Source organism: Aedes albopictus, chromosome 1, assembly GCF_035046485.1.
Source record: "Aedes albopictus strain Foshan chromosome 1, AalbF5, whole genome shotgun sequence".
In the NCBI taxonomy this organism is placed as follows: Eukaryota; Metazoa; Arthropoda; class Insecta; order Diptera; family Culicidae; genus Aedes; species Aedes albopictus.
Genome location: NC_085136.1, coordinates 216,425,555 through 216,448,248, shown reverse-complemented (window position 1 = coordinate 216,448,248; position 22,694 = coordinate 216,425,555). Strand labels below are relative to the sequence as shown.

Below are 22,694 nucleotides of genomic sequence, written 5' to 3'. Positions count from 1 at the left end.
TCTTTGGACAATAATGACCAGATGCGCCGCGTAGAGATTTATTTCCAAAAAGTGCACCGCAAACCAAAAGGTCTGAAAATCCCTGTCCAAAGGAAGTGCCCAATGAATTACTCAATGAATTCCTATAGGAATTGGAAAAGATGTTCCCAGAAGAATGTGGAAGAAATTCCTTAATCAACCTTTCAGGACGCGTGCCATCAAGCATCTAAAACTGCACCACGCTTGCGCTGTATACGACGAGCGAGGTTTTTAGTGGTGTTGTACTTTTTACAACGGCGCGCGTCCTGAAGGGTTAATAAATAACCATAGTCTTTTCTGCGCATTATGGGTCTTTATTTGAATACCATGCGTCTCCATCATGCTGTACAATAATTCATAATTCGGATTTCCTATTCTCTATCTCAACCAGTTACCTATTGCTGGTTTGGTGAGGATTATTGGTAGACAAAATAAACGATCAAAGTTTTTACAACGTAACAATTATCATTAAACGCATTTTTAATTAAACAATCTGGGCAATAAAATCCTATTCTGGCGAAAAACGCTTTGCATTTTGGCAAACGTTGGCTGTCAACTTCTCAAAACAGATAAATTTCTTAATCCTACTTCTATTGCTCTAGACAGACGGACAATTAACGAAACCAATAAATCAATACCTTGCCACCAATCCCGTTTTAAGTTTATAATCCATATTTATCTTCCAATCTTGGAATAAATTATAAACTGTCAAACTCTGGGGCCATCAGGCCTTCGACACGAGCTCGAGAAGTATAATCACACTTTTTTTTCCTTTGCCCATTTCCAGACGAGATAATCAACAACGCGAACACGCTCAACACCGACGACGAGGACGCCGAGGATTCCGAAGATGACGATGACAGCCAGGAAGGCAGCGCCGATCGACTGTTGGTTTTCTAAGGCGAACAAAGCCAGCCAGCCGCCAGCCACAGCAGCAGCATTTCCCTTCTGCCGAAAAACCGAAACAGAAGAAAAAGTTTTTAGTTCCATCATCCTTCCTCCCGTGGGGGGGCTTCCGGCTTTTCATTTTCTTTTTGGATCAGACAGTTCTCGGTATACAAGGAGTTTGCCTTTTTTCTTGGTTGGTTTGGAATAACCGTTGATTTTGGTGGATGCTGTTTTGTCATAATTGAACGCTGCAGCAATTTCATCGTTTGTTCAAAACTTGTTGATTGATATGTTTTTGTACGGAAAACTTTTTCGTGCCCTACATTCCCATATACTGTTTTGTTCCTCTGAAATGGATGAGATTTATCTTTTTTTCTCTTGTGATTTCCGTATGGAAGCGGATCTGAAGCGTGAACACTCGAAAATTAGAAAAGCAAACACTAAAACATCCCCGTCCTTTATTAGCGTCGTGAGTCTTAACTGTTATTAAGTTTGAACTTTTGGATAAAACTGATTGTGGAACACTTAATTAGTAGACGAAAAGTTATCTAAGGAAAATTGTCGTCCGTATGGTTGGAGGAAGAATTCAGATTAAGTTTGTCAATCAAGAAATAATACCTCTGAACGGTGCTTAGTAGGCTTTTGCGTAGACAAGATGTAGGAACTAACCCATGATTTTCATCGAGGTAGCCCTGAAATTCTTGAAAAGTTCGAAGCCTTCTATAGCACGCTTTGATGAAAGATTCCATGCTAGCTAGGATTTAATTTTCAGGAGTTTGGCGTTTCGTTGTTGTTCACAATTTAAAATTGTAATTACTAGCTTATTTGAAGAAAAAAAAACTGACAAAGTTTTGCGTAAAATCACAGAAGAAGTTCCTAAGAATTTTCTGGAAAATTTCATTCATTAACCACGTAGACTTTTTGGAGGGAAGAAGGGGTTATGGCCATAGTCCACGTTCCACACATAACAAGGAGGAGAAGGTCTAAGATTATTATTTTTTTTTATCTACGGTCCTAAAAAAATCTAAAATAAAAAGAAGTGACCCATATAGCTCTGCCTGCCCAGCTATCAAGTAAAACTATGCTAAGGGTATCTAGGTTCGATTCTCGATGTGGTCCACAGTCTTTGTCAACTGAATTAGCAAAATCTAATGTCGTTTTCGTTTTTGATTCAGTTCCAACCTGGGTTGGAACTGGATCAGATCACAGTTTCAACCCCAACCCGACATCGGTTTCGCTTGTACTAAAGTTTGTTTGACGTTGTTTGTTTACACATTTTCCGCCGATTCAGTTCCAACCCAGGTTCAAAAACGAATTCGGCATAAGCCATGCGTATGAACCCATGAAACGTCAAAAACTGAAACTTTTATCCCGGCAACCGCGACATGCAGGGTCCTGGTATAAACTCTTACGACCTACTGAGGTACGAACGAATTTGACTAGCTAAGTAAAATGAAATCCAGTTTCTTTTGGCGTCTATCGTCAAATGTCCAAAACAACTAAACCAGAATCACTTCCTCTAGTTTGTCAGCCATAACATTTATGTTGTGTTACCGTATTATGTAAGAATGAATACACTCTACTCATAAGTAAAGATAACAGACGTAAGAATATTGTTGTAAAAAGCCTTATTTTTGCAAGTAAAGATACAATTAAAACTACTACTAGTAAATAAATGAAGAAGAAAACAGAAGAAGTCGAAAATCAAGAACACAACTTTCAGTAATCGTAGTAGGTCATCAGTATTTATACTAATGTTAAGCAGCAAACGAAGGTCAGCCACTCTTGATTCAAAACAAACATGCACCGCGCTTTGAATGTTGGAAGGGTTAGCAAAACAAACAGCAGCAAAACAGTTTGCGATTGTATACACAAATTCTACAACTACACCACCATCATTAAACCAGATAGAAAACGATTTGGTTTGACCGTTAAATTTTCATTGCATTCTGGTTCTGTCAAGCTGAACGCCGCCATCTTGGAGCAACATTTCTTTTGAATTATCCTATAGAGAACAACAAAAAAAAACAAGCTTAGGGTCAAGTGGGGTAAAATGCCATTTTTCAATCTTTCATCGTTTTCGTTGATAATTAGCCTTATTTGTTAGGCTTTCAAAGTGGTAACAGCAACTAGACAATATTTGCTCGATACTTCAGTAAAACTATTCACTAAACTATTGCATTTTCATCGATTTTCAACGATTTTAAAAACTGATTCGTAAAACGGAAGTGGTGCAAAACGACCATCTGCCATGGGGTAAGATGCCACTTCATGAAAACATTCAAAAATTACGTCCATCAGTTTTCGGGCATTTCCGACTCCTTTCCCCCCTCCGTCCCGCTTTTTTCGTATACTCAATAAAAGAAGTGTTACCCCCCTCCGCGCAAAACGATGATCATAATATTTGAATGACCCCTAACATGGAAAACGTAGACATCAACAACCATGCGTCTCCATGCGTGCCTCAATCTAGTTGGAAACACTTGGCTGGTAATAAAATCACCAGAAAACCTTAATTGCAAGCACGAAAAACCGGAAGTTGCCAATTTTCATTGGGAAATCAAAAGATTTTTCGTGGGTTTGGTGGCCTAGCTTCTAGAAGAATGTTCGATGCAAACATATCTTGACACCATTCACCTATAGTAATGATCAAGCCCCATTCAGAAATGATTTTATGGGTTAGGCCATTTTACCCCATCTTGGCATTTTGGGCTTTGTTCCCCTACTAGAAAAAAAATCGTCGCAACCAAAAGTAGAATCAAAGCAAGCAACAAATCAAGAATGCCATTCACGTAACCATTTTAGTAGATGAATGAATACGGATAGAAAAACGGGGGAGATCGCTAACCCATCATACGAAAGCAAGCCAACTAGATGAAGAAGCTAAAACTCAACACCCTAATTGGATTAACATTAAAACATAGCTAATAGGACAATTATACAACACAGGAAGAAAATAGGTCAAAACTCGCGATTCAAACACAAGTGACAAATTTGAAACAATTCTCTGTGCATTCTTTTGATATAAAGCATCTAAAATACATTAACAATTAAACCATCCGGATGGAGGAAAGCGCAAGTGGATCAGATTGGGAATGATTTCGATACAACAACAGTCGTTGTGGCTTTGGATTAGCGAAGAATTCGACAATGTTTGACAATTTAGTAAATCTTAAGCATTTTAATGGAGGAAGAGAAATAAAACAACATCTGGTAAGGTAAAATGGATTTTTTTTATTTCGGATTATATCAAATCCCTCCCATACTGCCAAAAATTCGAATCTTTATTGGTTCTCTAAGGCAAGTACAGTTATATCACAAACGGCATATTTGCTGAGTATTAGTGTTGATTCAATGCACGATTACGCAAGCCACGAGTAGCAAAAACACTTTTGATTCATTTCTCCTACCATAAGTAGCATTTTAGGTTATACCTTTGACTGCATAACTGCGTTAAAACCAAATGGACGTGAATAATTCCACAACAAAACTTCAAATGCTATAGAGAGTGACATCCCTAGGTTTTAATCAAGCTCTCCTCCCATCCTAATTGTCATCGATGACTTCGGTGCGGAGTCGTTGTGCCAGCATCTTACGCAGCTGTAGCGACGACTCCGGAGGATCCGAAAGAACGACGGAACCAACGGTCGCATCGGATTCCAGCAGTTTCTGCGCAACCTGGGCCGATGCAGGGCGTTGTTCGTTGTTCTTTTTGATGGATTCGTTCAGCTGGCGTGCACGAGCTTGCTTCTTGATCTGAAGAATCTTGTCCCGCTGGGTGCGAAGGTGTTCCTGTCGGGCACGCATATCGGCTGTGTTGATCTGGAAAAGGTAGATATAAATGTTTCATGTAATATTAGGATTTTTAGACCTTTTTGTCTTATGGAGATAACTCCTGCAGATACACTCAGCTTAAAAAGAAGGTTACTGAAAGTGACCCTTCCCAGCGGGGTAGGGGTAGCGTAGGTGGGCATAGCCAGAGGGAGGCAGGGGGAGGATCACGCCCTCCACTCCCCCTTGGCCGATACAGCATTTTCTACAATTCGAGCCAACTTAAGATAATCAATAATTCTGAGATTCAAAAAAAGCTTGTCAAGGAATAAACCATACTAATAATATTTTATCATTTTTTTCTTTCTTGCAAACCACAAAAAAATTCGCCAAGTATTCCTCTAAGAGCACGTTTTCAATCTTAATATAGAATTTTACCAAATAACAAACATTTTTCTGCGAATTGTGGCAGGGATTCCTTTAAAATTACTTCAAGGATTCCTCCAGGAACTCCTGCAAAGATTCCTGCAGGAATTCCCCAAGGAATTTGTCCAGAGATTCCTCAAGGAATTCCTCTAGAGATTCCTCCAGAAGTTCCTACAGATACTTCTCCGAGAATCCTCCAGGAACTCCTTCAGGGAATACTCCAGGAATTTCTACAGGAATACCCACAGGAATTCCTTCACTGCATTCCTCCAGGCGTTCTTCCGAAAGTTCCTCCAAGAGTTCCTCCAGGGATTTCTTTAGGAGTTGCTACAGGAATTCCTCCAGGTATACCTCCAGGAGTTCTCCCAGGGATTCCTCCAAGAATTGCTTCAAAGATTCCTGCAGGAATTCCTCCAGGGATTTCTCCACGAATTTCTTCAGCGATTTCCCCAGGGATTCCCACAAGAAATCCTTTGCAGATTTCTCCAGCAATTCCTCCAAAAATTATTCCAACGATTCCTCCAGAAATTCCTTTGGGAATTCCTTCAGGAATTTCGCAAGAGATTCCTTCAGATTTTTAATCAAAGATGCCTCCCTGAATTCTTCTGAAGATTCCTCCCTGAATTCTTCTAAAGATTCCTCCATGAATTCATCCAGGAGAGGAGGATTGTTCCAGGAAATCATCCAAGAATTTTCCCAGGAAATCCAACAGATATTTCTTCAGTTATTCCTCTAAAAATTCCTCCAAGAATTCCTCTAAGAGATTTCTCCAGGAATTCAATTTCTCCAGAATTCTTCCAGAGTTTCCGCCAGAGAGTTCCAGGAATACTCCAGGATTTTCTCCAGAGATTCCTCCAGGTATTGCTTTAAGTATTTTCTTCCTCCATGAATTCCTACAAAAATACCTAAAAGAATTTCGCCAGAAACTTCTCTAGGAATTTGCCAAGAGATATTTTCATAAGTTTGACTAGGAATTCTGCTCAGAATTCCTCTAAGGATTCTTCCAAGTATTCCTCCAGGAACTCTTCCAAGGATTCCTTCGGGAATTCATCCAGATATTTCTCCAGTGATTCTTCCAGGAATTTCTCCAGGTATAATCACAACAATTTATTCTTCCAGTGATTTCTCCGGGAATTCTTTCAGGGATTTTTTCAGGCGTTCCTCTTGGGATTTCTTCAAATATTACTTCAGGGGTTCTGTGAAAAATTTCAGAAAAATTCTTCCTGCATTTTTTCCAGAGATGCACCCAAGATTTTCCCTATGATAATCCTGAGATTTTTTTTGAATTACTACAAGGATTTCTTGAGGAATTCCTCCAGTGATCTGTATCGCAATTCTTTAAGACAGTTTTTAAAGAATGCATACAATAACCTGGAAATTCTCCAAGAAATTATGTCACATTTTTTTTTTCAATCCAAGAAACCCAGCAATAAATTCCCATAGGAGTCTCTAGTTGTTTTTCCAGAGATGTTTTGAGGGTGTTCCTTTAAGAAGGTCCTACAGGAATTCTTCCAAGAATTTGTTCAGAAATTCCTCCGGGAATGCATCAACTGATTCCTCTAATGATTGTTTTGGAACTTATCCTAGAATTGCTTCAGGAATTTCACCACGAGTCTCCTTCCGAGTATTGTGTAAGGATTTCTTCAGAAATTTCTTTTGTAATTTCTTCAAGAAGTTGCGTTAACATTTTCCATTCTCCAATAGTTTCATCGAGAGTTTACTCAGCGATTCTATCAAGAATTCTTCCAATAAGTCCAGGGATTCTTCCAAGCAACACAAATATGTTTCTTTGAGCCACGGCAGCGCACTCTTACTAAACGAATTCCTATTAAACGGACTCCTACTAAACGGACTCCTACCACAGAGAACAGACATACAAGCTAGAACAAATTTTCTCTAGAAAGCTGTGTAGGAACTCAACTATTTTTAGCGTTGACATCACTAGCCCTACCACAGAGCAAGTTGCCACAATCAGTGGTAAGTATACATTAGGGTGGCTCAAGCTTGTAAGGAAAGATCACATGTCAAAAAGTTCGATGGGCCCCCATCTTATTTCGTTATATATGACGCCACGATGCTGTGGTCAAATTTTCAGCTCAATCCGTAACATTTGGGCGGTGCTAAACTTGTTTGAAGTTTGTATGAGAGTTTATATGGAAAAACACCGTTTTTTGCATTTTCTCGTGAGGGGCACTATGTTTTCTTAAATCACGTAATGGATTCAATAGAAATACAGCCTAGGATATTCCGAAAAACCTTTGTCGAAGACCACAACGTGATCAAACACTTGTTGAAAAAAAAGCTATACCCTAGACAATACATGCCTACGAGTAATATCTTTTCTCAGAAGCTTCGGATGACTTTACGGTCTTCGACAAAGTTTTTCGGCACATGTTAGGCTATAGTTCTATATAAACGGTTATGTTATTTAAGGAAAAATAGTGCCCCTCACGAGTAAAATGCAAAAAACGATGTTTTCCCATTTAAACTTTCATACAAACTTCAAATGAGTTTAGCACCGCCCAAATGTTAACGGATTGAGCTGAAAATTTGACCAGAGCATCGTGGCGTCATATAGAACGAAATAAGAAAGGGGCCCATCGAACTTTTTGACATGTGGTATTTTGAGCCACGCTAGTATACATATCTAGATAAGTTTCATATTTACCACTGACAACGGCATGGGAACATTGCGATAACAGCGCCGCTACGAAATTGCCACTTGTGTTGCCATTTCAAATGACCGTTAAATTCCTTACACAGTTTCGGAACTGGATTGACTTGGATGTCTGCTCTCTGTGCTCCTACTAGACAAGAGTGAGCGTTATAGGAGACTAAGAGCTAATGGGATTTCGCCTTTTTGGACGTGAGCTGCTATTTTGTTTATGTTAACTTAACTCAATTTAGGGTTATTCTTTTTGAGCCATTTCCAGGAGAAAACATCGGTAGGCCAGTACCCAAAGTTTGAGCGTTACAACATTTTGATTATCCCATCCTCGATCCCGTCACTCTGTTAAACTTAATTCCAGGGTTCGCATCAATTTCAACCACCTTTGGATTTCCACTTGTCGGAAATTATCCGTTCTCCGAGGGATCTCCACATTTGTCTCAGGAAGGAATTTTTGTTAGTAGGGTAAGGTACATTGTCAGTCCGGGAGTCACCTATGGTTGGTGATATGATTTGACAATGGATCAGTATACACAAACCGCCGTTAACAACCGACCACTTTTCGACGCAAAAACTAGCCAAAAATAAAATTTTATCGCGCGTCTCCACTCCACTAGGGAGCAGAAACCTTTAGTCTATTCCACACAGAAATACACTGAACGCGACTCACTTGTCGGCGCCCGGATTTTTTCTCGACCGGCGAGCCCGAACTAACACTTTTCACTCTTTTGTGTAAATGCAAAGAATGAAAGAAAATATTTATTATCAACTAAAAGTGTATTGAGAACTAGCGCCGACGGTAAGCGAAAAATTCGGAACCGACTCGAACCACGACGCGTCCTACGTTTTGGGCAAATGGACTATATTCTCCATTCATTGAAAGTTCAAAAAAGTTCGCATATTTCAAAATATTGAGGGTGTCCATTCTGCCCCGGGTGTTCATATTGCCCCGCCTACCCCTACCGGTACGTCCAACTAGCATAGGTTACACTTAACAAATTATACACTTTATAACACAGAACAATACGCACACGCCAAAAAATTGGATCTTTAATAAATTATGTGAGCAAAGTGAAGGATTTGTGTTACAGCTTTTGTATCGCGAAAGTGCCCTTGATTACCCAGTAACTAGCCGACCCTGGGATTGCCGGAGAGTCTCTTGTGTCCTGAGTTGGCCCGGCACTGTTATATTGTCGATTCGTTTCAACTTACATAGAATGGAACACTTGCTTCGTAATTCTGCCACTTAGTGTATAGTAGAGATTCAAATTTAGGAAATCTCGTAGCTCTGAATACTGATAACTTAGAAAGATGGAGTCTGCGAATCAAGTAGGGCATCGGGATGCTTCGTCGGCATAGTCCTCTCGTTCGGCCTATCTCAACGTAAACCAAAAACTCAAACAAAAACGCTTAAGTGGATATCGGAAAGGCTATGCGCCAAACAACAGTAACCTTTCGTTTCAATTTTAGCATTTTGGAGCATTAAAATTTAATGAAAATGTCACTTTGTTTAGCTTTTGTAGACGCCATGATTTTTCGGCTTAGTGGGTAGTCTATACACATGATCATAAATTGCATGATTCTGGAACATTTCGAATTGACTTTTCAATAACTGAAAATTTGATGCGACGGTCAAAAATGCTATTTTGAGCTTGTGTATTTGTTTTCAACGAATAATAACTATTTTACAAATTGAATATGGGCCGAATATTGAGGACATTTTTTTCACTATGTACCCAAATCTTGGCCCATCAGTAAAATGATGTCATAACACCGATAAAAAAAAGTCAACAACATTTCTTGCGTAAGAACCAGAAAGAACGAACAGGAAGAAAGATTTTGTGTGCGGTGACTGTAAAAATATAACACAATAATAGGGTTGCGTTGTTTTCGTTACTAAATTAAGAAAGAACTTTAGTTAAAGTGATTTATTTAGAGTTTTTTGAAAATGTAGCTTCGAAAACGTAATTTAAAAGTAAGATTGATGAACAAACAGAGATAATGCTTCAGCAGAAATATTGAAAAAATGAGATATTAGTGGTTCTAGTGCATGGAAAGCAATAGGCCAACGTTGTATCCACTAATAGGCCAATTTTTGTACCATAGACCAACGTTGCATACCATCGCATCGAATCTTTTCAACTAAATTAAGTAAATTCTTGAATATTTACATTAGTTTACTTCCAATTGGTGAACCATGCATTGCCTAGAGTGTGTGATAGGGTCAACATTATATTTCTAGTGCAATTAATTCATGAGTTATGGTCAAAATTGTCAAGGCGGCTTGCAAATTAGGCCAAGGAATGGTACATATACCCTATTCCATTTTATGTACGTCTATGTCATAATGATCAACTTTGTCGAAAACACCAACTTTCTAAGTTATCAGGATTCTGAGCTATGAGGTTTCTTAAATTCGCACGTTCACTAGTGCCGCCTTGTGGCAGAATTGCGAATCAAGTGATCCATTTTACGTAAATCAATGTCAAACTGATCAACTTAGTGGAAACACCAACTTTGTAAGTTATCAGGATTCTGAGCTGAGATTCCTAAAATTTGCATGTTCACTAGCGCCGCTTATTGGCAGAATTACGAAGCAAGTGTTCCATTCTATGTAAGTCTATATCATACTCATCAACTTTGCCAAAGACACCAACTTTCTAAGTTATCGGGATTATGAGATATGAGGTTTTGAAAATTTACATGCTCACTAGCGCCGCCCAGTGGAGGAATTTCGAACTTTGCCACTCATCATTGTAGGAACAGTAATGTAATAGTAACATTTATGTACTGAAATGAAAATAACATTAGAGCGGTTATTAGAGTAAGTTAGAAATTTCGATTTTCTCTCATGTCACCCCCCCCCCTCGGAAAATTTTGATCAGAATTCGACATTTTGAGGGGGGTTACAAAATAAATTATTCAACAAATTTTTAAAAATTTTGAAGTGAAATAAGAGTCGCCGAGAAAATTTCTTAACAAATCCGAGGAGTTTTATGATTTTGCTTAATTGTTTGGGTAATTTTCCATCAAATACATTTATTACACTAGTTTACAGCATTTTTGAACTCGGTAAACTGATGATCATTTTTGGTGTAGAATCATGCCCTGAGTTCAAAAACGCGAAGGAAAAAAAATACAGTAGAGCGGAATTTTTTTCGACTTTCCATACAAGGTTGATGATTTGAAATCGATTTTTGTTCTATTTTCAAGCAACGTCGCTCACTTCACACATCTCATTCTCCGTAATCAATGCTTCGATTGAGCTGAAGTTTTTACTGTAACTCGCCTACATATGATACATCAAATAAACGTTGAGAAAGAATTTTTATATTGATTTTATCTTATTGATAAAAATACATTTCTGCATATATTTTTGGAAATTTAGCTAAAAATTAAGGAGATCGTCCCTCCTCTCTCTCCTCTTCTTGGCGTAACGTCCTCACTGGGACAAAGCCTGCTTCTCAGCTTAGTGTTCTATGAGCACTTCCACAGTTATTAACTGAGAGCTTCCTCTGCCAATGACCATTTTGCATGTGTATTTCGTGTGGCAGGCACGAAGATACTCTATGCCCAAGGTAGTCAAGGAAATTTCCTTTACGAAAAGATCCTGGACCGACCGGGAATCGAACCCGTCACCCTCAGCATGGTCATGCTGAATACCCGTGCGTTTACCGCCTCGGCTATATGGGAGATCGTCCCTACAACTCGCCAATATCTTGAATTTCATCAATCTGACGCAAAACCTGCATTCAGATGATCGAATAGTATTGTATTCAACTTTTAATTTATGGAAAAAGATTTGAAATCGGTTGAACAAAACGCAAGATATTTGAATTTTAGTAAATTCCATATTTTTAAAAGTTGTAAAACTCAATATTAGGCTAAAACTCAAAAACTGCTCTACTTAAAATTTTTTGAAGCACGGTTTCGAAATCAGTACTAAATTGTACTTAAAAATTTTGGTCGTTGACAGAAGTTCACGACTTTCGTTTTATTTTGTAAACTTGTGTTATTTATCATCCACCCCCTTGCCGAGTCAACGAGCAAAGTGACAAAAGAAGAAAATGAGATTTGTTCCGGTCTTATTGGTGTACCCAACAACTTTCCCGAAGGCGCTATCCTTTCAAATTATCAGGGTCTTGAGCTGTCGCATATCGTAACGTTTGCTTGCCAACCCGATATGGTTCCTGTAGTGCATTTTAGCATCAAACTGTTGATAGTGCATCTAGCGGCCAAGTGGCCAACTAATCATATGAACCAAAGTTCTAAATGGTAGATCTTTTCAAGCCCTAAAACTTTGCCGAAGAAAGTATTGCGCTATCTCTTAACACACCCGAGATAATACGTCACACCCCAAAAAAGCCGAAATCCCATAAGCTCCTATTAAGCCGATTCCTATTGCGCCCCCCTATTGCGCCCCACCAGTGATCTTACAAAAGACTTGACTGTATAGCTCAGCATTGTGACGAGCTGGAGCAAATCTGAATCCAGATTCGAATCCAGCGGCCCAAAGATACACATACATTTGCTTTTGAGACAAAACAAATGTTTCGCTGTGTAATAGTCAATTAATTAATAGTCAAAAGCGTGTCTCATTTTTGTAAGATTTCAATAAGTGATGAGTACCTAATGTTACGCATCCAACTTACTCTGTCCTGTTCGAAAAACAAATTCAGACGTTGAAATTTGTCATTGGTTTCGTGTAAAACATCATCACCCACTGCATCGGCAACGGGTTTCGGTGCAAACGGAGCCGTTTCCTTAACCTCATCGTCCACAGATTTGATGATATCCTGTTCAATTTCCTCTTCGGTAGCCGAATCACTGCAGAATGACGAGAAATTGAAAAAAGGCATATTATAGAAAAATGAAAAATCATGTTCATGATGACGGTCCAAAAGCCGGTTTCAACAAATCATTATGCCTACCCTATGCCCTCGGCTGAAGCGATAGCAGGGTTCTGTTCTTCCTTCCGCTTGGCGACCAATGGCTCCGACCCTCCAAAGTCGTCCTTTTCCACTGACGACGACTGGGAGGCCTGTCTCCGTTCGATCAAATCCAACGCCTGCAACTGTATCTCCACGTTCCGTTGCGTCATCATGCGGATAAATATCCGAATGTCGTTGGCGGCCCAAATCTGCTGAAACAATCCCTGATGGAAGGAGAACGAGCGGCCTTCCTTGTCACCAGCAGCACCATTATTGTGCGCTGGAGACTGGGACATGGCCGCCGAATTGCGACCCTCCAGACAGGCAAATTCGAACTGTTCCGGCGTGATTTGCATTTCCTCCATGAACGAACCGAGCATGTAGTCGACCAGATTTTTGTACTCGTCATGGACTTTCCGGAACTCCGGATTGTTTTCATCGGGCTTTACGTTTGGATCGAAAACTACAATTAGCACAGAGAAATGTTATTAATTATTCACCCGTATCGACTGGTCGTGCTGTGCTTCCAGGGAGCGAGATCATTATCCTACTTACTAATCGATTTGTCCTCGATGAAGGTTTGAAGCGGTGCATTCCAAACCGGACCGTGCAGGAAGCACACCAGCGAATCAAACACCCAGGAATTGTCCTCTGCCATTGCGGTTGCGGAACTTGGTTTGTATAGGATTCCACGAAGATTTTCGATTTACTTGTTTTATTCGTATTTATTTAAATAACTTTCCAAACTAGTCCTGTATATGCTACTTTCCTTAGGACTGCTGTCTATCTAAATGGATAGCTAATGTGCAGCAACCCCTTTTGGCCTAAAAGTTAGAGAACGTCAATGCGGGCCATGTGTTTGTTACACGTGGTTTCCAGGGATACAGGCTTGAATGGTCATTCATGCACTTTCGCTGGCAGATATATTTATACCGACACCTAACATAAGTGATTTTTAGCAGACAAGTGCTGGGTGCTTGCCCTGAAGTGATTCATATTGAGCTGATCGTGTATTAGATAATATTAATTTGGAGTTATTTTCTTTTGGCATGGGAAGGGAACACCGGTGTGTAGCTAGACCTTTAATGGTAAAATCATTATCACAATACTCTTGTCAATCAGCCCCGAAAATATCTCTGCTGGCTGACCTATGCATAGCAACTAAATGTGAATGAAGCATGTATGAAAATTTCACAATACTATCTACGTTATTACCTACTTGCCGTAGGTCACCGTCTAGAGAACTAGTATGCATCATTTGAGATGTTGAAACTTTCTTCGATTCAGTACTACATTCATAAGTTCATTCATTGACGTCAACATTGTTAAATCATCTTTAGTCTCTTTAGTCTCTTTAGTCTCTTTAGTCTCTTTAGTCTCTTTAGTCTCTTTAGTCTCTTTAGTCTCTTTAGTCTCTTTAGTCTCTTTAGTCTCTTTAGTCTCTTTAGTCTCTTTAGTCTCTTTAGTCTCTTTAGTCTCTTTAGTCTCTTTAGTCTCTTTAGTCTCTTTAGTCTCTTTAGTCTCTTTAGTCTCTTTAGTCTCTTTAGTCTCTTTAGTCTCTTTAGTCTCTTTAGTCTCTTTAGTCTCTTTAGTCTCTTTAGTCTCTTTAGTCTCTTTAGTCTCTTTAGTCTCTTTAGTCTCTTTAGTCTCTTTAGTCTCTTTAGTCTCTTTAGTCTCTTTAGTCTCTTTAGTCTCTTTAGTCTCTTTAGTCTCTTTAGTCTCTTTAGTCTCTTTAGTCTCTTTAGTCTCTTTAGTCTCTTTAGTCTCTTTAGTCTCTTTAGTCTCTTTAGTCTCTTTAGTCTCTTTAGTCTCTTTAGTCTCTTTAGTCTCTTTAGTCTCTTTAGTCTCTTTAGTCTCTTTAGTCTCTTTAGTCTCTTTAGTCTCTTTAGTCTCTTTAGTCTCTTTAGTCTCTTTAGTCTCTTTAGTCTCTTTAGTCTCTTTAGTCTCTTTAGTCTCTTTAGTCTCTTTAGTCTCTTTAGTCTCTTTAGTCTCTTTAGTCTCTTTAGTCTCTTTAGTCTCTTTAGTCTCTTTAGTCTCTTTAGTCTCTTTAGTCTCTTTAGTCTCTTTAGTCTCTTTAGTCTCTTTAGTCTCTTTAGTCTCTTTAGTCTCTTTAGTCTCTTTAGTCTCTTTAGTCTCTTTAGTCTCTTTAGTCTCTTTAGTCTCTTTAGTCTCTTTAGTCTCTTTAGTCTCTTTAGTCTCTTTAGTCTCTTTAGTCTCTTTAGTCTCTTTAGTCTCTTTAGTCTCTTTAGTCTCTTTAGTCTCTTTAGTCTCTTTAGTCTCTTTAGTCTCTTTAGTCTCTTTAGTCTCTTTAGTCTCTTTAGTCTCTTTAGTCTCTTTAGTCTCTTTAGTCTCTTTAGTCTCTTTAGTCTCTTTAGTCTCTTTAGTCTCTTTAGTCTCTTTAGTCTCTTTAGTCTCTTTAGTCTCTTTAGTCTCTTTAGTCTCTTTAGTCTCTTTAGTCTCTTTAGTCTCTTTAGTCTCTTTAGTCTCTTTAGTCTCTTTAGTCTCTTTAGTCTCTTTAGTCTCTTTAGTCTCTTTAGTCTCTTTAGTCTCTTTAGTCTCTTTAGTCTCTTTAGTCTCTTTAGTCTCTTTAGTCTCTTTAGTCTCTTTAGTCTCTTTAGTCTCTTTAGTCTCTTTAGTCTCTTTAGTCTCTTTAGTCTCTTTAGTCTCTTTAGTCTCTTTAGTCTCTTTAGTCTCTTTAGTCTCTTTAGTCTCTTTAGTCTCTTTAGTCTCTTTAGTCTCTTTAGTCTCTTTAGTCTCTTTAGTCTCTTTAGTCTCTTTAGTCTCTTTAGTCTCTTTAGTCTCTTTAGTCTCTTTAGTCTCTTTAGTCTCTTTAGTCTCTTTAGTCTCTTTAGTCTCTTTAGTCTCTTTAGTCTCTTTAGTCTCTTTAGTCTCTTTAGTCTCTTTAGTCTCTTTAGTCTCTTTAGTCTCTTTAGTCTCTTTAGTCTCTTTAGTCTCTTTAGTCTCTTTAGTCTCTTTAGTCTCTTTAGTCTCTTTAGTCTCTTTAGTCTCTTTAGTCTCTTTAGTCTCTTTAGTCTCTTTAGTCTCTTTAGTCTCTTTAGTCTCTTTAGTCTTTTTAGTCTCTTTAGTCTCTTTAGTCTCTTTAGTCTCTTTAGTCTCTTTAGTCTCTTTAGTCTCTTTAGTCTCTTTAGTCTCTTTAGTCTCTTTAGTCTCTTTAGTCTCTTTAGTCTCTTTAGCCTCTTTAGTCTCTTTAGTCTCTTTAGTCTCTTTAGCCTCTTTAGTCTCTTTAGTCTCTTTAGTCTCTTTAGTCTCTTTAGTCTCTTTAGTCTCTTTAGTCGATCATGATCCCCAATTGCTTCAGTGAGTGCTTAGTAATGATCGTGCACCCGCCGATCGGTGGTGCCGATCGGATCACCCCTCGGCCCGTGACAGCACCCCTCGTCTTTGCCAATACAAGAAAAATCCAAGTTTTCCCTTCCTTTTCTTAATTTATAGCTTTGAAACTATAACATATACACATTTGTGGCCTTCGGCTTTTTTTTAGAAAATTGTTGGAGGAATCCAGGAAAAATATTATTTTTTCGAAGCAGTGTTGCCAAACATGGTATTTTTCAATTTTAAAATTTAAATCGATTTTTCGTCGAATGAGTATATTTTGATTTCAAAAATTTAAATTCCATCGTGTTTATCAGGCATTTTCCAATCGAAAAAGCTCAATTCCCCGAGGTATTTTTGGCCGTTCCAGAGATACAGCGTTTTGAGGCTTGGAAACCGTTTTTCTCTAATATATAAAATAAGTCCAATTTACAAGTTTCGCTAGGAAAACATTATTCGATGCAATTTAAAAATGATTTGGGCTGATTTAGATCAAGGAGAATAGAAAACTATGTAAAAATAATAATATGCCAGTGTTGCCAGTTTATCAATAATGGATTTATTAGAATGGATAGCAATAAATTGCTAAAGTTTAAAATTTATGTATTACTAGCTGTCCCGGCAAACTTTGTCTTGCCAGTTTGACAACCGTGGAGGTCATTGTTGAACCGTCTTCTAGATTGGTTTCATTTCAATCGTGTTGGTTTTCTTCCCAGCTCATAAAAAATCTATACTTTATTGATTTTCTTACTTTTATAGCTTATTTTCGTAACTTTTTGTACATATAAACACAGCCACCATGAATATGAATCGAACCGTGCAAGAATCATGCCGATCGGTTCATCCGTTCGTGAGTTTTGTTGCCTCAAAGGAACTTCAAACTCATTTATATATATATATCCCTTTCGTGACGGAGCTCAAAAAAGTGAAATTTCCATACAAATTGCTCAAATATGGCTCTCCAGAACTCTCAGACTTTTTAATATATCAACATTTTTTCTTTGGCATTTGCTAGAACAACTCCTTGTCTTTCGATTCCTAGCCTTGTCCACCTAGATAAAGCGAAAATATAAAATTTGCGACAGATAAAACTTTTTCATGTTTTACCATTTTTGCTCACTTTTTGTTTAACTTGTTGTGGAAAATTTTACACACAACATAAACAAAAGTTTGTATGCACACATGCAAGTATAAGTAATGGCTCAATCATCAAAATAATTTACATCAGGAAAACCAAAGACTAAACAGTTGAAAAAGTTACACAAAACTGTTGTTGCTCAACAGCACAATTGTGCTGGTTCGTCACGAAAGGGATATAGATAATCCTTATTTCAATTGAAATTCTATATAGTGGTTTCTGCTTTTAGTGGTGTTGCGTGTACGTACACGTTGCATTACACAAACACTACCTGAGTTACTGGTTGAAAATAGTAAACAAAAATCAGCTGTTCCCGGCAAAATCAAATGGGTATATTTTCAACCAGTAGATTTGCATTAGTGTTCGTGACGCCGCGCTGCGAAACCACTATTCTATACATATGTAAACATTAACACGGAGAAAAATGGATATACTTGTTAGCTTATTAGATAATCAAAATTATTCATTTTGAAGATTTAAGCAAATGCTAGCGGTTCCATATCATTTCAGCAACGAGTAATTTTCATATATCTTTATTTGGATGAAACCTTGCATACAAGTCTTTGGGGGAGAAAAACGCCGTTTTGCATACTTGGTTCGCCATTTTGAATCTAGCCTTACTTATGAGAAGGGCCTATGAAAAATGCACATGATATCTTCAAAAAATTGTATCTCGAAAACGGTTTTTCCGATCGGTTTGGTGTCTTCGGCGAAGTTTTAGACAATTGTTGGTGCTATATGGAGAAAATATGCACGGTAAAAAAATATGTTTGGTTTTTGTGATTTGAACTAAAATATAGATTTTCCCTCAAAAGTGACATGTCAATATTTTTTTTATTATCCTTATGTTATAGCTGACTGAAAATGCTACCTAGTGCAAAGTGGGTTGTTCTGAAGAAAAATAGGTTACAATGAAAAAAAAATGTTTTAAAAAATTACGGTTTTCAAAAAAAGCTATTAAGTAAAGTCAAAAAAGTTTGTCGCCCTAATTTTATGAAAGTACATCAAATTTGCAAGAAAAAAGTACTTCGGTAACATTTTTCTAAGATGCACCGTTTAGAAGATATTACTAATTTAATATTGATTTTTTTGATAACTTAATAAGTTTTAGCCCTTTTCGGATGTACTCCGTGTTTCTCCAGTTTCAAAAGTATTTTTTTCGGAAAGATTGGAAAATTTTGAGTTAAAATGACACTGACAGCTTAAAGATTTGAGTGAAATTCTCTGCCTTAAAAGTATTTTGAAACAAGTTACAAAATCCCACTATCAAGAACAATGATTTCTTTCAGTGGTTTTTGGTGTATTGTGTTGAAAATGTGCATTCAACTCTTGCATATCGCAAGCTCCTCAATTAGCAAGATTCAAAAGAGCGAATAAGGCTTATTTTTCAGGGGTGGTATTTGTGCGCAATAAAAAATAACATTATACTTTGTACATCAGTTTATTTTTATTCCTGTATTTTTATCAAATTATTGTTTACACAACTTTCTTAACAATATCGAATATTTTGGCATCATTGTCAGGGCAGTTTGAATAAAGCTTTGCCTTTATTGTATTTTCTGATAGAGGAAGAAATGAGTGGAATTTTTGAGTTCCTTGAATTGTTTTTGCATTATTATATTGATTATTTAGCTGCAAAGACATATTTTCGTATTCTCCTGTAGTAGAATAACAAAATGACAACTTTGTAAGTTCTTCTTCTTTTCGTTTGTTTGCCCAATTAAACAACTCTCTTGCAGTCTTTATCGGGTGTTCGCGTTCTTTGGCTAAACTTGCTCTGGTAGCCATGCGTTTTATCGTACCTCCAATAGCATCGCATGGACCTTTTCCGTGCGATGTTGCGAAGAAATGCCATTCAGCGTCAATACCATACTTTGACTTAAACTTACAAAGGCTAGAAAAGTTTTTTCGGTTTTTATACTGTGAAGCAGCACTATCTGACATAAAATAAATTTTTTTCATGTTTTTATTTTGATCAATTTGTAAAAAGTTCATCATTTTATCAATAAACAAATTAACAGCGACTGAATCATGTCTTAGTTCTTCTGAAATTATAATGAAGCTAAAATGTTTAATTTGCCTATTTTCAGTATAATATATTACGAAAGGATGGATTGTGGCCTGTTGCACGTTCCAATGGTGTGATTGAACTTCATCCTGCAAAACGAAGCTGTAATTTTCAGAAAAGTCACAAATAGCCAAAAATTTACCATCTTGCAAGTTTTGTTTTGTAGTTTTCAAAAAATTGGATTGTTCGGTTTTTACAAAATCATGCGGAATGAAACTTTCTAATTTTGAGCTGAAAAATGTAACAAAGTCATCGGTTTGCTTTACAATAGTTTCTAAATCACATCTGTCAGTGGTAACCCATTGTTCGAATGAAAGCTTTTCAACAAAGTTTTCTTCCAGTTGTTTCAATAAACTGTCTTCTAAAACTGAGGTATCTGGGCAGTTTTTACATCTTCGTAGATGGCAATGAGTTGTCTTATTTTCGCAAAGTAATCTATTCGTTAATGTTTTTAGATCATTCAAGACATTGTATTTTTTTAAGCTATGTAGAATTAAATTGACATTTTCATGCGTAGTGCAAACGCAAACATTATGTGTTCCTGTGATAGTCAATAGTTTATATTGCCTTGGCCGGAGGCTTGCAAATGATGAAAACCCTATTTTTACCCTGACGTACACTTCATTAAAGCGATTAAAAGCTTCTCTTAATGTCATCATTAACAATCTTTTCTGAACAGCTAATCTCTTATTTCCTGTCTTTACGCTAACAAAATCTCTTTGGCCTGGCATTGCACGGCTTATATCATCGTCCTCAAAAAAAATTCAAAACCAGTTCTTTTGTTTCATTACTCAAAGCTTTTCCAGAGCATGAACCTTGAGATGAATCTAATACATTATTTTTTTCCTTTCTTGCATCTGATGCCATATTTCTAGTAGTTTTAAATTCGTCTACAATTTTTTGTACTGACCATGATTTTGGTAACAATGATAAAATTGATAGTTTTTCTTGCCTTGTGGCTGAATTTAAAAATTTAATTTTCTCCAGAACAACCCACTGTGCACTAGGTAGCATTTTCAGTCAGCTATAACATAAGGATAATAAAAAAAATATTGACATGTCACTTTTGAGGGAAAAACTATATTTTAGTTCAAATCACAAAAACCAAACATATTTTTTTACCGTGCATATTTTCTCCATATAGCACCAACAATTGTCTAAAACTTCGCCGAAGACACCAAACCGTTTTCGAGATACAATTTTTTGAAGATATCATGTGCATTTTTAAAAGATTAAAGATTAAAAATGGCGAACCAAGTATGCAAAACGGCGTTTTTGTTCCCCAAAAACTTGTATGCAAGGATCCATGCAAATCAAAAAATACAAAAAATAAAAACTGGAAAATTTCCCACTTGTTTGTGGAATCGCTCCATTGAACTGTTTAAAAAATATGCATTCCGTTCATTTATATTATACACTCCTAAGGATTTCTGATGTTTATTGGCTTCCGTGAATATCGGGATGCTGTTTTTACTCTAAGGACTTATGCAAATATTTTAACTACCAACCGCCATTGATTCATAGTGGATCTGTTTCTTCTGAGGATGGTTTTTCGTGATTTTCTTTATTTCGGTAAGTAAAAGTGAGGTTTTTGTTTAGTAGGCAATAAAATCCAACTTTTTTTTATCCCATCAGTCACAGGAATGATCAAATTCCTGCACCTGAATGGACCCGGAAAACTTGGAACGGCGGAGGAACTTTCACCAACCGAAATTTAAGTCAGGAAGAATCTTCGAATCATCAGTCACGTTTATTCTATTCTCTGTAAGTACTTTGTGCACATTTTCCTAAAAAGCATCGAAATTGAAAATTTATATTTCATAATCAGATCTTGTCACCACCGGAAAGCCACATTTATGCAGTGTTAGCCAACAAACTGATCCACAAAACATGGAGCAATGTACAACGGTGGAGGAATCTCGGAAGACGCTTCTGGTGCACCTACTCGTCGCTTTTATGAATATCCAGCTAATATAGTTTCGTGTTAGATGTATTGTACATTATTTAAGGGTTAAGCTAATAAAATTGTTATGTATTTTGTATTCTTCAACTGAAATTATTGCATTTTTCTTATTCATCGCAATTGAAAAAAAAAAACAAAAACAAATTGAAATATGCATCGACAAATATATTTGACATATGCATTCCAATGCAAAACACCAATATATGCATTGAATGAATAACCACAAAAATATGCATGCCAAAGGGTGGGCAGATCGAATATGGTTTTAGTAAAGATTTTATGCATTTTAGCATTTTCCAATCTCTCCGCACGGCGTGTGTATGGGAAAGGTTTATAACAAAAAATTGGGCATCGCCAAATTTTTCGCTATTCAAAAATAGAGACTTCCAGCTTTCATTTGCACGGTCCCTCAAAAAAATCCACCGAGGGATCTCGAACAACTTTTTCAGAATACTGTTTTTCCCCATACAAAATGAACGGTTCCAAATTAATCCCTATTTCTACTTAACAAACATACCCAATTTTTGTATGAAAAAGTTCCCCCGATGGAATATTTCGATGTTGGGCTTGAATGAAAGCTAGTAGCGTCAACTTTCACGTAACGTAAAAATTAGCGATGCCTATTTTTTTGTAATAAATTTCTTATACCAGACACACCGTGTCCGTGAAGGTTGACGAAAGTGTTGCCAGACATTTTGATTTTATTATAAAAATCTACATGTGAACTTTTCTTTCAAATCAAATTATCAAGCAAGGATCATATTGCTGATTGCTTTGAAAGATGGATTTTTGATGCACTTCATCTATCACACTATTTTTGTGCTCCAGCACGGTTGCCGATATCAATTTTATAAATTACACATTTTATGATCTTTTTCTACAAGATAAAAGCATAAACCTGTATAACTGGCCACCCGGTCATGACTCTGGGTGAGAAAAAAGAAAGAAAGCCAAATGCGCGGGTTGTCAGATGGATGAGAATCAAAACAAAATCGAGAAAGAATCAGGCGAAACACACACCACGTGCTTATTTGTGACATTTCTCGACGTCAAAATGCTGTCAGAGAGCGCGGTTGCACTTATCGTCACACTTTTCAACCGTCACACTTTCATACTGTGCAGTTCGATTTAGTGGGAACTGTGCAATAAATTCCTTTTTTACAATTTTATTACTATTGGCAACACTGAACCTTGATAGTTTTTGTTTGGTATGCAACTTTTTATTCTTCGAACAAACCTTTAATAAGGGCAGTGGTAAATTCAAATGTTCACTGTAATTTATTCATGGTTCAGAATTACGCTAATTGATTCCGACTGTTCTTGGTGTATTTTTAGGATTTTTTAGCTTTTCAGTCCGATTGTGAGATCAAAATAACCTGAAGTTCTCATACTCCAACTTTTGGAAACTTTCCTTTCCCCGTAAAAAGTTCAAAACAATGGATAAACAGAAAAAAATGAATAGCAACTTGTACGCTCAGGCATAACATATC

General features: G+C 37.2%; 2 protein-coding genes across 2 annotated transcripts in view; one reads left to right on the top strand and one right to left on the bottom strand.

Moving 5' to 3' along the window:
- LOC115254336 (proteoglycan Cow) overlaps positions 1-2,095 on the top strand; it is a 28,128-nt gene extending 26,033 nt beyond the window's left edge. Inside the window, exon 3 of the mRNA XM_029851760.2 lies at positions 806-2,095. Coding sequence (XP_029707620.1) covers positions 806-918 — 113 coding nt within the window. The 3' untranslated portion in view covers positions 919-2,095. The remainder of the gene's footprint in view (positions 1-805) is intronic.
- LOC109621549 (cilia- and flagella-associated protein 36) lies at positions 1,738-13,595 on the bottom strand. Its single transcript, XM_020075600.3, has 4 exons — positions 13,258-13,595; positions 12,703-13,165; positions 12,424-12,598; positions 1,738-4,728 (listed from the first exon to the last, which is right to left on the bottom strand). Exons 1-4 carry the CDS (start codon positions 13,358-13,360, stop codon positions 4,453-4,455), a joined length of 1,017 nt encoding a protein of 338 aa, XP_019931159.3. The 5' UTR covers positions 13,361-13,595; the 3' UTR covers positions 1,738-4,452.
- Between the last annotated feature and the right edge of the window lie 9,099 nt (positions 13,596-22,694).

Bases quoted from the DNA above. Each gene is read 5' to 3' on its own strand.
- LOC109621549 (XM_020075600.3), bottom strand. From the start codon at position 13,360: ATGGCAGAGGACAATTCCTGGGTGTTTGATTCGCTGGTGTGCTTCCTG. The intron at 13,166-13,257 runs GTAAGTAGGATA...TGCTAATTGTAG, and splicing joins CATCGAGGACAAATCGATTA to TTTTCGATCCAAACGTAAAG. The intron at 12,599-12,702 runs GTAGGCATAATG...GTCATTCTGCAG, and splicing joins GCTTCAGCCGAGGGCATAGG to TGATTCGGCTACCGAAGAGG.